General features: G+C 57.7%; 2 protein-coding genes across 2 annotated transcripts; one reads left to right on the forward strand and one right to left on the reverse strand.

The window, feature by feature from the left end:
* The first annotated feature begins 9,504 nt into the window (after positions 1–9,504).
* On the forward strand, positions 9,505–10,652 carry BAUCODRAFT_493774 (uncharacterized protein). The gene has a single exon (XM_007678849.1). It carries the CDS (start codon positions 9,619–9,621, stop codon positions 10,423–10,425), a length of 807 nt encoding a protein of 268 aa, XP_007677039.1. The 5' UTR covers positions 9,505–9,618; the 3' UTR covers positions 10,426–10,652.
* Positions 10,653–10,764: 112 nt separating this feature from the next.
* BAUCODRAFT_70949 (uncharacterized protein) lies at positions 10,765–11,710 on the reverse strand (the record flags this gene model as incomplete). The annotated part of the gene is made up of 2 exons (XM_007678744.1): positions 10,765–10,979; positions 11,035–11,710. The coding sequence occupies 2 exons, from the start codon at positions 11,708–11,710 to the stop codon at positions 10,765–10,767; spliced, it is 891 nt and encodes a 296-aa protein (XP_007676934.1).
* Positions 11,711–11,964: the final 254 nt, after the last annotated feature.

The following is an 11,964-nucleotide window of genomic DNA, read 5'->3' on the forward strand; positions in this document are numbered from 1 at the left end:
AGGCGCTGGCAAGGGGTATTTTTTCGCGTGATGTGTGTCAACCTCACGTCTCTGAGAAGCCCCATCATTGAAGTCCCCAGCGGTGGCATCATGGTCCTGCATTGATCTGTACGCGTAGATAGCTGCACTGCCGAGCATCGCTGTAGCGGCAATGCCCTTTGCTAAGCGCCCGTGCTTCTGCTCCTGCTTCTGCTGTTCTTCGTAAGGTGATCCGGGCCGGCTGTGCGGCAAAGCTGGAAGGTCATCAGCTTCATCGTGACTATGGGCCCTCTGACTCTCGTCAAGCTCTTCTGGAGAAATGGCCAGGCTGTTGTCTCGCGCAACACGCAGATCGCTCTCCGACACTTCGCCGTGCAAACGCTCATCACGCTCAAAGTCGTCCCATGTGTAGAACTGCGGTTCCGATCGCTGCGCTCGATCAAAGACACTATGGTCGAATTCACTAGCCTTCGGCGTAGCCTGCTCCGAATCCAAATAGTCATCGTCCCCGTCAAAAGAGTTGGCCTGGTCAATGTTCACGGCTAACTTCCTGTCCCTGTCGGGTGACGAGAACCCTTCCACAGCCGAGTGCCAGTCGTCACTACCGTGAACGCTTGAGGCACGGCTCGACGTTTTGCTCGACGGTAGGCTTGGCAATGTCTCCTCCACTTCTGGTGCCTTCCGGTTACGCTCCACTAAGTACAAAGGCCGGATCTCGCTGGAAGACAGGTTGCCTCTCTTGTGTGCGCTGACCGGAGAAGCCGGCGTTGCCGGCGTGGAACCTGCAGGTGAGCCGAAGCTACCAGAGCGGTCTTTGTGCTGCGAAGGTGGATGATGGCCGAATGGGAAGCGAAGCGGAACCGCTGTCGCAGAGAGCGGCCGCGTAAGCGCTGCGAGCTTCTGAGGTGTCTGGACCGGTGACTCTGGACGGGAGTCGGGAAGAGCTGGTAGACGATCGATATCATCTTCGATGTCAGGTGCTGGTCTCCGTCCAGATTCCGTAGCGACTGGAGCTTGAGGACCATGAACAGGAGACTCTGGCGGTGACTCAGGCAGAGCAGGTAAATCTTCCATTTCTTCCTCCCAGCTCTCGGTAGGCTGGGCATCGCTTGACACGGCTATTTCTTGTTCATATGGCGTAATGCCTTTTTTCTCATTCTGGTCTGGTTGACCCAGTGGCGCTCCTTGGTTCGGAATATTGTGCGTTTCAATCTCCTTGTCGCTCACGGGGCAGAGGTCCTGAGGTTCTGGCTCAGGCAAGGCAGGACTGCCAGATTCCTGCTCACTCGCACCAGCTGGGGTCAAAGCTGGCGACGGTGGTGGACTATCGGGTAGAGGTGGCAGTTCCTCTACCCGCATCCCTAAAAAAGACTGGTCACGAGCGTCTTCGTCCGTTCTCCTCCGGTGGTGATGGCGTTTGCGCTCGCCATCATCTTCTACCCGGCCGGTATCGTCATCACGATCATCTGATTCGTAACGACGCCGGTGGTGACGATGGCCAGGCTCGCTCTTCGTGTCCACATTGTCATCCATAGACCGGCTTGAGCGCCGACGCTCTCGGCTATCCTCAGCATAGTCCTGATGGCGGTCCAGCTTTGGCTCAGATGCAACACTTCGGGTGTCATCGTCATCATCACGCTCAGCGTCTTCCCGATCTTTACGCCTTCGACGTCTTCGCTCTCGGTCGCCATCCTCGTCGGCCTCATCTGAGCGCATCGAACGCCGATTTAACGCAGCGGTGTCGGAAGTTTTGCGGCCAAAGAGGCCAAACAAGCCACCCTTCTTTTCAGATTTCGTTGGGGGTGAAGAGACGTCCTTTTCGCGGCGTGAGCGACCCGAGACCGTAGAAGAAGTGTCGTCGTTGTCCAGCTTTGAGCGACGCTTCGAACGTGCCGAAACGTCGTAAGAGTAACTAGCTGGCTCAGACGCTGCGACAGACCGGTTGTCATAGTCATCAACCTCGTCGGCATAGCCGGCGTCCGACCGAGTCTGACCACTCTTTGATCTGCGCCTGCCCTCCGGCTCCGAAGCTGCTGACCGCGAACGATCCGCTTCCGGAGAGCCCTGTCGACGCAACAGATTTGCTAGGTTAACATTATTGTCGACAGCTGGCTCATCGTAAGCATTCTCAGCTTCCAGCACGTCTCCCGCATCAGGCACCTCCGGCACCACATCGACTGCCTTCTCGGCATGGTCGCCACTGACCTGCGTAGGCTCGGCGATAGTCGCGGGCTGCTCGATTGTGGCACTATCACCAGCACGCACATCGTCCTGATTACCGATGTAGTCATCATACTTCCACTCTGTCCGTAGCGGTGAGCTTGCAGCAGGCTCATTAAACCTGCCACTCTCCCGCTTCTTCTTCTTCTTCGACTTTGTGGAGGTGGCGTCCATCCATGAATCCGGCTCCTGCTGTGGCGACGGCTCGTCCTTGATCTGATATTGGAAAGGGTCAACCGGAGGATCTTCGGTTGGTGTCACCTCCCATTCGCCTGGCATGTGAGAAGCCTCTTTCCCGTCGGTGGAAACTGCAGGCGCCGTAGTTGGCTCGACATCTCCGACATCGCGCTCTGGCTCTCTCGCCTTCTTCTTCCCCTTCTTGCCTTTCTTGCTAGGCAACGCCCATTCGTCTTCTAGCGAGTCGCCAGCAGCAATATAAGCAGAAGAAGCCAGTGCTGCAATGCCTCCCGCAGCCATTGCGCCCTCAGCAAAATCGCTAGCGCCTTGTCTCCTCGCCTCCGTCTCCCGCTGCTTCTGCTCCTTCTTACTGAGCTTCGGCGTATCGGGCTCAGAAGCTGTCACCTCCGTGAGAGGCGAATCTTCTTCCACCTCGGTTTGCTTGGTTTCTGGGGCCAGTGCGCTCGACGTGTCAGACAAACCGCGCTTTACAGCCTTATCACGCTTCTTCTTGTCCTTCTTGCTCACGAACATGTCGACTGGCTCCTCCACGAACGGCTCCGAAGGCTCAGCTGGCGTCGATGGCTCACTTAGGTCACTTTCGAACGTTTCAACACGCTTGGCAGCCTTGTCGCGCTTCTTCTTGTCCTTCTTGCTCATAAACATCTCGACCGGCTCCTCCACCAATGGCTTCGAAGGCTCAGCTGGTGTCGATAGCTCGCTCGGCTCGCTCTCCAGCGTTTCGGCGCGCTTGGCAGCCTTGTCACGCTTCTTCTTGTCTTTCTTGCTTAAGAACAGGTCGGCTGGCTCTTCTTGCTGCGGCTCCACGGGCTCGGCTGGTGTCGGTGGCTCACTTGTCTCACTCTCGAACGTTTCGGCGCGCTTGGTAGCTTTGTCTCGCTTCTTGCGATCTTTCTTGCTGATTGGCGGTTCCCACGCAGCCTCTTCTGGCTCAGTTAGTGCAGGAACCACCGCAGCATCTCTGGGCACCTGCTGTTCCTCCTCTGCTGCGATGTTCTCCACAGCATCATCGAAGCCGCCAGGCATGTGTGTTGCACCCTTCTCGTCCGCCGGCGTCGGCTCATCCGTCTCGCCCTCCACAAACCCAACAATAGGTGGCGCACCCTCAGTACCCGGTGAGTCCATCCTGAACGCACCCATACCGATGTCGGACACAGACTCATAGAATGGCTGACGATAGAAGGGTGGCGTCTCCAAGGGCACGTCCACAACCTCCCGGAAACCCTCATCATTAGCAGTCTCCGCTTCGACCGCCTGCCGAGCGTCCCGCTCAAGATCCCCGGCCTTGTACCTCGTTCTCTTCGGCTCCTCACCTGGAGAAGCGGTCTCGACGACCACTTCGTCCAACGCAGCCTCAGCCTCGTCGCCAGCATCTCTCGCACCCACGTACGATGCAGGCTCCTGGAACGACTCTGGCGTCGGCGGGTCGTAGATATGCGTCTTATCCTCGCCCCACGAGATACTGCGGCCTCGCTTTCGCTCAACATCTCCTTCAGCTTTGGCAGCAGTAGGCTTCTTCGCGCTCTGGCCCTCCTCCTCCTCCTCCATCGGTTGCGCCAATGGCGAAGCCGGAGTGCTTCCCTTTCCCCTCACACTGCCCGGTGCACTCGGCGGCGGTGTCGCAGTAATCAGATTCAGACTTGGCACGCCATACGGAGCATGCCGGCTCTTCGGCTTCGGTCCATCGTACGCCGAGTGATCGAAATGCTCTCTGACATCCTCTTCAGGCGCATGCCAGATCTGCACCTCATTGTGATCGTTGGGCATGGGTTCGGCAACTCTCGTCTTGCCCTCCGATCTTTCAGCTAGGATCTCCTTGGGCGCGAAGAAGTCTGCCTGAGATGGTGCAGGCTGTGCGTAGTAAGCGTCCATGTCCGCGACCACCTGGTCGGCGGCTTGGTTGTCTTGACGCGCGTGACGTAGCTCGGAGTCGCTGCGTTTGCGCTTGAAGAAGTCCTTATCGAAGAGGTCGTCATCCAAGATGGGTGAACCGGTGGAGGTGTGGTCGTCAGGAAGAATGCGTTTGGCGGCGTAACTGGTCGGCTTCTCATCGTGGATCGGATGATGCAACGCTTGACCTTCCGAATAGCTGGCATGTTCCCGCTCAAGCTCACGGTTAGGCTCACGTTCACGGCCATGCTCGGCACCTGCCAACACCGCGCCAGCCGTAGCGCCAGCGATAACACCAGCAGCAACAGGTCCCCAGCTTGTCGAAGATGCGCGGGAATCCTCCTCTTCGTGCCTCTCCCGCTGCGTGTGGGACTCCCCTTCTTCCCGTCTCTCCCTCTCCATACGAGAACGTTCCTCTTCCTGTCTCTCCCGCTCCCTGCGCGCCAGTTCAGCATCCTTACGCCTGCACTCCTGTTCCCTCAACTCAGCCTGCTTCCGCTCAATCTGCGCCTCGAGCTCAGCCTCTCTCATATCCCTCGCCTTCTTCTCCCTTGCCGCCTCCTCCTCCGCAAGCGCTTGCCACTGCCGGCGGTTCACCTCCTGCTGCCTCGCCTCGTCCGCCAACCGCGCCTGTTCACGTTGATACGCTTCCTCTTCCTCCTTAATCCTTCGCTGCCTCTGCACCTCCTGCTCAGCCGCCCTCCGGTTCTCTTCGGCCCGCCTCCTTTGCACATCCTCCTCCCGCCGTCTCGCATCCTCCTCCTTCGCCGCCCGCTCCGCCTCCTCCTTTAACGCTCTGGTCCGATCAGCGCGTCGACGCGCCTCCTCCGCTTCCTCCCTTTCTTGACGCTTCGCACGCTCTTCCTTTCGCCGTTGCTCTTCCGTGAGTCCGAAGCGGACATTGCTCGGATCTTTCGCTTTCCGTCCAGATCCAGCAATGATGCTTCCTGCAGCTAGTGCACCCGCGCCGATAAGGGCAGCGTCTGTAAGACTAAACCCGTCCTTTGTGGGAGTCTCGTCCAGCCGAGGTGGACTCTGCACGAAGGCTGGCTTCACTGGTGTGATCGGCTGAGGCTGCTGTATCGGTGCCGGTCCAGGCCTAGCAATCTGCGGGTCGAAAGCACCACCATGCATGGAAGCATGCCGCGACCCAGCTTCCGAGATTGGCCGTGGATCCACATACTGCATAGGCTGCTGCGGCGCGCTAGTGGTCGGCGTGTAGACGCTTTCGGGTTGGAATGCACCTGTTGCAGCACCAAGTGTTGCTCTGGCGGCCATACCTGCTCCGACCGGAGCACCATACACACCATTGACTGGCGCTGAGTAAGCCGGCTTCGGCTCTTCAGCCCTTCCATCCTTTCGCCTCCTCTCCTTACCACCCCACCGCCAACCCCAAGCACTCAATCCATCTCCACTGGAAACACTCTCCCGACTCTCGCTCCTGCCAAGCCTGCGATGGCCTCCAAATGCCAACGCAGAATGCGTGCTCGACGCGTCGTCGATATCCGAAGGCAGTTCATCGACCCACTCGCCTTGATCTTCGTCCGTGGAAGCAGGCGAACCCTGAGCATGATCAGGATGCGAATGATGAACCTCCGCGTGCCTCTTCGCCCCGAGCTCCGGTCTACTACCTCGCCTACCGATCTTCTGACCTCGCTGAGCCGCAGCTAGCGCAGCAGCGGTTGCGCTGATACCCGCGACCGTCACCGCGATATGTTCGTCTGAGCGCTTCCGCATCCGACCGGTCGTCCTCTTGCGCCGCAAAGGAAGATGACTTTTGCTCGTGAAGCCGTCACCGAAGGCCATGTCCTCGTCCGACGACACCGACAGCACGTCGCCAAAGCCGAAGAGTCCGGGCTTACGGCTTTCGTGCTCCCGACTACGGCGGCGGGCTTTGCGCTCATTCTGCGAAGGCGAGAAGAAGGAGCCGAAAAAGCCAGTCTCCTGTTCGGCTTGGTGGTCCTCACGATGGCGGACTTCATAACGGGTACTTTGCGCTTCATCTCGCCGCCTCCGGTCTCCGGTTAAGGCGGATGCTGTCACGATGCCAGCAGCTGCCCCCATCATGTCGTCCCTGCGTTCGGTGGTCCTCGACGGCGAGCCATGCGCCACCCTACGCTTTTCAATTCGACCGTCCTTAGTACGGACAGCAACATACTCCGTCCGTGCGTTCGCGGAGATGGTGCCGTACTCAGTCCTTCTCCGCCTCTCGCGCGAATCACTACGACTACGTCTTCGCCGTGCCGAAGCCTCGCGATGCCCTGACTTGACACTATACGTATCATCAAAGTCCTTGCGATCGTTAAAGAGGGCATTAGCGCCCGCAGCCACACCAGCCGCCGCGAGACCCGCAGCAACCAAATCGGTATTCCCACTTTGTCGGCGTCGTTCGTGATCCGCAGACGCGTGGTACCTACTCTCCTTATCCACTCGCGTACTGCCATTTCGCCTGATCGAGTCGCTACTCGTCTTTCGCTGCATACGCTCATACGACCTACGTCTCCGCAACTCTTCGAACGAATCCCGGGAGTCTCGGCGGTGGAAATGATGCCGTCGCGGTCCATCCCGTGGGGTAGACCGTGGATCAAAGCAGTGTTTGCATACGCCTATGTACTCGGTATACTCTTCCATCCTACGGACATCTTCCGGGTCGGCGATCAGGTTAAGTAAGCCATCTGTCAAGCGCGTGATGGGCCCTTTGTGTTCGTGATAATGATAGTGCTGGTTCACGTTGCCGTTGCCGGACATGTACGATGCGCCACCGGAGGGCATGGGTGGTCCGGAAGGACCTTGTCCACCATAGTAACTGTGACTTGCGGATTGATGTTGCGAATGCTGACTCAATCCGTACGCTGCAGCTCCAGCGGCCGCGGCACCTGCTGCATACAATGGCACGTTAGAAGAAAGTTGGGAGGATGACATACCTGGAGGCCCTGTGCTCTGCATAGGCGTTGGCGGCGCTGTGTAGTACGAAGCCGAAGCACCAGTGACAGAAGATGCCGAAGGCTGGCGGTTTGGCTTGCTCTGGGGCGGAGATCGAGGAGGTGGCGCACCGTTGCCTTGCTGCTGTGATGACGACGATGAAGACTTGCCATGTGACATTCTGCCAAGCACTCCAGCAGTACCTGCAGCAGCCGCCGCCGTCGTGGCCATCTGAGTGATCTTTGAGAGCCTGCCACTGCTCCCAGTAGACTGACGACCGGGTCTGGGAGGCTTGGCACCATTCATCGTAGCTGGCACAGTTTCCGCGTGCACAGGACTGACTTTGCCACTGTAGAAATCAGCAGCCGATCCATGCCCGGTGTCCTGAGCTGGCTGCGCCACGGCCGTAGCTGCCATCAAGTGGTGGTCAGGGTTGACAAGCATATTTGGCGTGAGAGGCCGTTTGCCTGGTTGAGTCATAACCGATTGACCTTCATCCAAGTAATAGTCTGCCGCAGCGCCATAGCTGTCAGCTCGGCTAGGTCCAAATTGAGGTCTATCAAATGCCGCTGGGATCTGATTCGGAAACTGATGGGCTGGGTCCGAAGTTGGTAGATGAACTGAAGGTGGTTGCTGCGGCGCTCCAACAAAGCCGCCGTGCTGACCGGGAAACTGTTCGAAGCTGCCCATAGCCGGTATAGCTCTCGAGCTCTCGGGACCGTTCTCAGCATTTTCCGCTCGAGCTTTGCCACGTGGCTTCTCGCTTTTGAAGCTCTGGTCATCGCGCCGTCGCTCTCTACCATCGCGCATGTCCTCTTTGCTAGCGCGACTGTTCCTATGCCTCCTCTCACCGCCTTCATCGCGCCGACTCCTCTTCTCGCTCCGCGCACTCCTTCCGTCATCTTCCCATTCATCCTCCTCTAGCGCTCTCACCGCATTTTCCGTCAACCGGCCTTCTCCCAGGCGAGAGGCTGGCGCTGTAGCATAAGTCGAGGTAGTGCTCCGCCCATCATCGTCGTCCCCGTATGCGCTCCTGCTGCTCCTATGCGCGCGCCTACGCTCGTCGTCACGGCGGGATGACGAAGAGCTACCAGTCTCGCCATCGCGACCCGGTTTCTTGCGCCGTGCGCCAGACACGCTGCCAGTCTCGCTGCGGCCCGAGAATGCTTTCCACATGGTGTTGACTGGTGCGATGCTACCTCGCTCTAACGATCAAATTCACGAACAGCTTGCCACCTCGACGTGCCTTCTGATTGAAATATGGGGTCTCTCTGCCGCCGGCCACTTTAACTTCACTTATGCCGCAAAACACTCGCGCCTCGTCGTTAAGCGGTCAATGCAAGGCTTCGATATGCTCTACAGTATGTAACGTCGCACTATGTGGCAGTACTGATGCAAGTCATGACGGTCATGCACTACCCGGCGGCAGGACGGGTGGCAGCATTTGGCGCAAGATGAGTGGTGCAGGGTCACTGCATGCATGAGTTGTCCAGCTGCATCTCTGTCGATCGAGCTCCAATGAAGTTCATGGAAGGCCTAAGGCAACTGCGCAGGGAGAGGCGGGCTGGAAAGGCTGGAAAGGCTGGAAGAGCGCCTCGGCTCGTGCTGGACTGCCGTTAGCGTGCACGTGCAAGGTTGTGATCTTTGATAAAACTAAGGCTCTCACTCTTTGCGCTTCACCTTTGGAACGTCACCCCCTTCTGCTGCATGACGGTACTCAGATGTGATCTGGTAGGAAGACTTCAGCACCTTAACAAGACCTGCAAAGTCACTTTCTAGGTCGAGCTGCCATGACTAGATGGGCCAGCTACAGCTTCACGCGTGCGGTCCAGGCCTAGCCCTTCTGCCGCTGCCGAGCGTCTCCGACCTTCGCACAAAGTTCTTGCGTTTCACGGTAGGTGTTTTCTCTTTTCGGCTTCTTAGTCTACCTGTTCTGCAAGGGAAGAATCATCTCAATTGCGACTGTGGGCAGTTGGCTGGCCAAACCATCCAATAGTACGCGACCGCCACCCGATGGCAGAAAGCGCTGCCTGAACCGACCGCAAGCTACAGCCGCACCTGCAGGGACGGCTGCATTCGACACCCTACCTACTCCTTCGTCGTTGCTGCCCAAGCAAGGAGTCAGCTTTCCTATTGAATTTGTGACATCTTTTCCTCTCGTGGTGCGGCCTAGCTCAACCATCCCACGCACTTTCCGCTAGGCAATAGTAAGCTTCAAGCGACCATCGACAGCAAGATTATTGCATCTTCACACCATGATACTTCTTGGTCTTCGGCGCATTAACCAGATCATCAAGCGGTACCATCGGCCGGACGCAGGAACCTTGCCACTGGACGAACGCTGAGCAGCGCTACAGCGCCAGCAGGCGCGTCGAAGTTAGAATATCCTCGCGCCAACAGCTGCTGATCATGGAGCCTCCGCGCACCACGCCAGGCTTGGTATCAGAGGCAGGCATGTCCTCGAATCTGCACACGCCACCTTACACTCCACATAGAGGCAAGGGCAAGCGCACACGAGTAGAGCGCTCCGACTCTCCCGCATCCTCGATACACCCCGCAGAGACAGAGAGTCCAGCGAAGAAGGCAGCCAAGCGCGCACCTTTCGTCTTGGCCGAAGGTGCGGACGAGATCAAGGTCGAAGAGTTAGTGGAGGGTGACGTCGGCTACATGACCGATATTGATGTCGTCTACCCGGAGGAGCTGGAAGAAGCGGGCAGCAGCAGCGACGAGCATGGTGCGGATGACGAGCTCAGTGCTGGTGATGATGATCTGCGCGATGATGAGCTCCCTGAAGCTGGACTCACGCGACGACTCTCGAAGTTGCACTGCAACGACGCAGAAGGTGAAGCGAGGTTCGAGGTAGGCCGCAGACAGCGCCGGATGAGCAAACGATTGGCTTCACGAAATGTCTTTAAGCGAACCCATATTCAGAGCGCAACCAAAAGCGAGACGGAGGAGGGTGGGACAGAGGCCGACGTGATTGATGACCATGATTTGCCGGCTAGCCGGCGCAGGCTGCGGAGACGCGTGGAAGGACCGAGAGAGACGGAGGGGCCGGTAGGGGATGCGCCTCGTAGCTCACCAGAGACAGGAAGCTTCAGGACGGCAAGTGCGGGTAGTTTGAGGGTTGGCTTAACGAAGACGCCAGATCGTGAGGCGAGAGATGTGACTGTATCGCACAACGACGACGCGATGGATGTGGATGATGGAGGTTGATGTCGACCTGCCGCACTGCATATCAAACAACAAACGACGTCGTTCATCTTAAGTGAAGCCAAGCTAGTTGGAGCTGATGGGCTTACACAACACCTTGCCAACGCACTTACGGTCCAGAGAGGGGCGCGACGCTGCTATCGCGTTCCGACGACGCAGGATCACCAACCTCGTTTCCGACACTTTTCCGAGACGTTTGAGACAATCAACGTGCTACTCCTGGTCGAAACGAGTAGGAAAGCACGCCTAAAGGCAAGGCTACAAATCCTCAGCGAAAGCGATCCAGGAGAGTGACAAGTCAACTTTCCCGACTGCGAAAACCGTGGGATCAGTATCTCTCGCTCAGTAACTGCCTGCATGGTTGACGAGGAAGCCACCATCTATCAACATGATGTTGCCATTGCAGTACCCGCCCGCTTTGGAGACAAGATACAGGATAGTACCGGCCATCTCGTCTTCATGGCCCATGCGTTGCCGTGGCACAAGCTCTCGTGGCATCACCCCGCCAGTGCCTTCCCACTGTTTCTGCACCGCGGTCGTCATGTCGGAAGGGAACCCTAAGTACACCTGTCAGCGGTCTTCCACTCAGAGTGCAGAATCTTATCGACTCACATCCAGGCGCAATGATGTTAGTACGAATGTCGAACGGCACAAATGTCGCACCTAGATTCTTCATAAGATGGTGTACACCCGCCTTGCTGGCGTTATAGATATACGATGGCGTGAAGCGAGTAAGCCCACCCACGCTGCCGATGGCTATGATTTGGCTGGTGGGCGCCTCCTTGGGCCGCCGCTTGTTGCCCGCATCCAACAGCTCAAGGAAGGCCATGGAGGTGGTGAAAACGGCCGCGATGTTGGTCTCGAGCGTGTCCCGCCAGATGTCCGGGTTGAGTTCGTGACGGTAGTTGAAGTAGTAGTCGCGAACCTCGCTCACGGTTGACTGCGGTGTAGGCATCGGTCGGGCATTGGGAGAAGAGTCGAAGGTGGTCATGCCCGCGTTTGCGACCAGAACGTCCACGTAGCCGGTCTCCTTGGTAATCTGATCGACGGCTCGTTGTAGATCGTCATGGCTGGTGGTCGATCCTTGGATTGGGATGAGGTTGCCATGCACGGCGAGTTTGGCCGCTTCTTGCAGTTTCTCCACTCGTCGTCCGGTGATGTAGACCTTGGCTCCGTTGGCTTCCAGCGCCCTCGCAAGCATCAGACCAACGCCAGTGCCACCTCCAGTGACCACGGCTACCAAGCCGGAGATGTCGTTTAGATTGCCTGCGCTGTACCTGGAAGCCATGGTGACAAAGTCAAAAGAGCGGTGTGAGTGAGAGAAGTAGTACGTCCGAAAGACAGTATTTGATGCTACGGAGAAGACAGGAGGTGCTTGGGCGTGTTATACTCTCTTACTGTCTGTTAAGACTGATAAACACGAAATATCGTGAAAATGATATAGACCGTCTTCGCTGAGTTTGGCGGCTCGCGTGCATTGCCCAAAGGCAATCGGCGGAGATCCGCGCAGAGGCGTCCCAGTCCTTCAAATCTCTACATTCT

Source organism: Baudoinia panamericana, assembly GCF_000338955.1.
Source record: "Baudoinia panamericana UAMH 10762 unplaced genomic scaffold BAUCOscaffold_7, whole genome shotgun sequence".
Lineage (NCBI taxonomy): Eukaryota > Fungi > Ascomycota > Dothideomycetes > Mycosphaerellales > Teratosphaeriaceae > Baudoinia > Baudoinia panamericana.

What these genes read in the sequence shown, in the direction of transcription:
- BAUCODRAFT_493774 (XM_007678849.1), top strand. Translation starts at nt 9,619, where the DNA reads ATGGAGCCTCCGCGCACCACGCCAGGCTTGGTATCAGAGGCAGGCATG.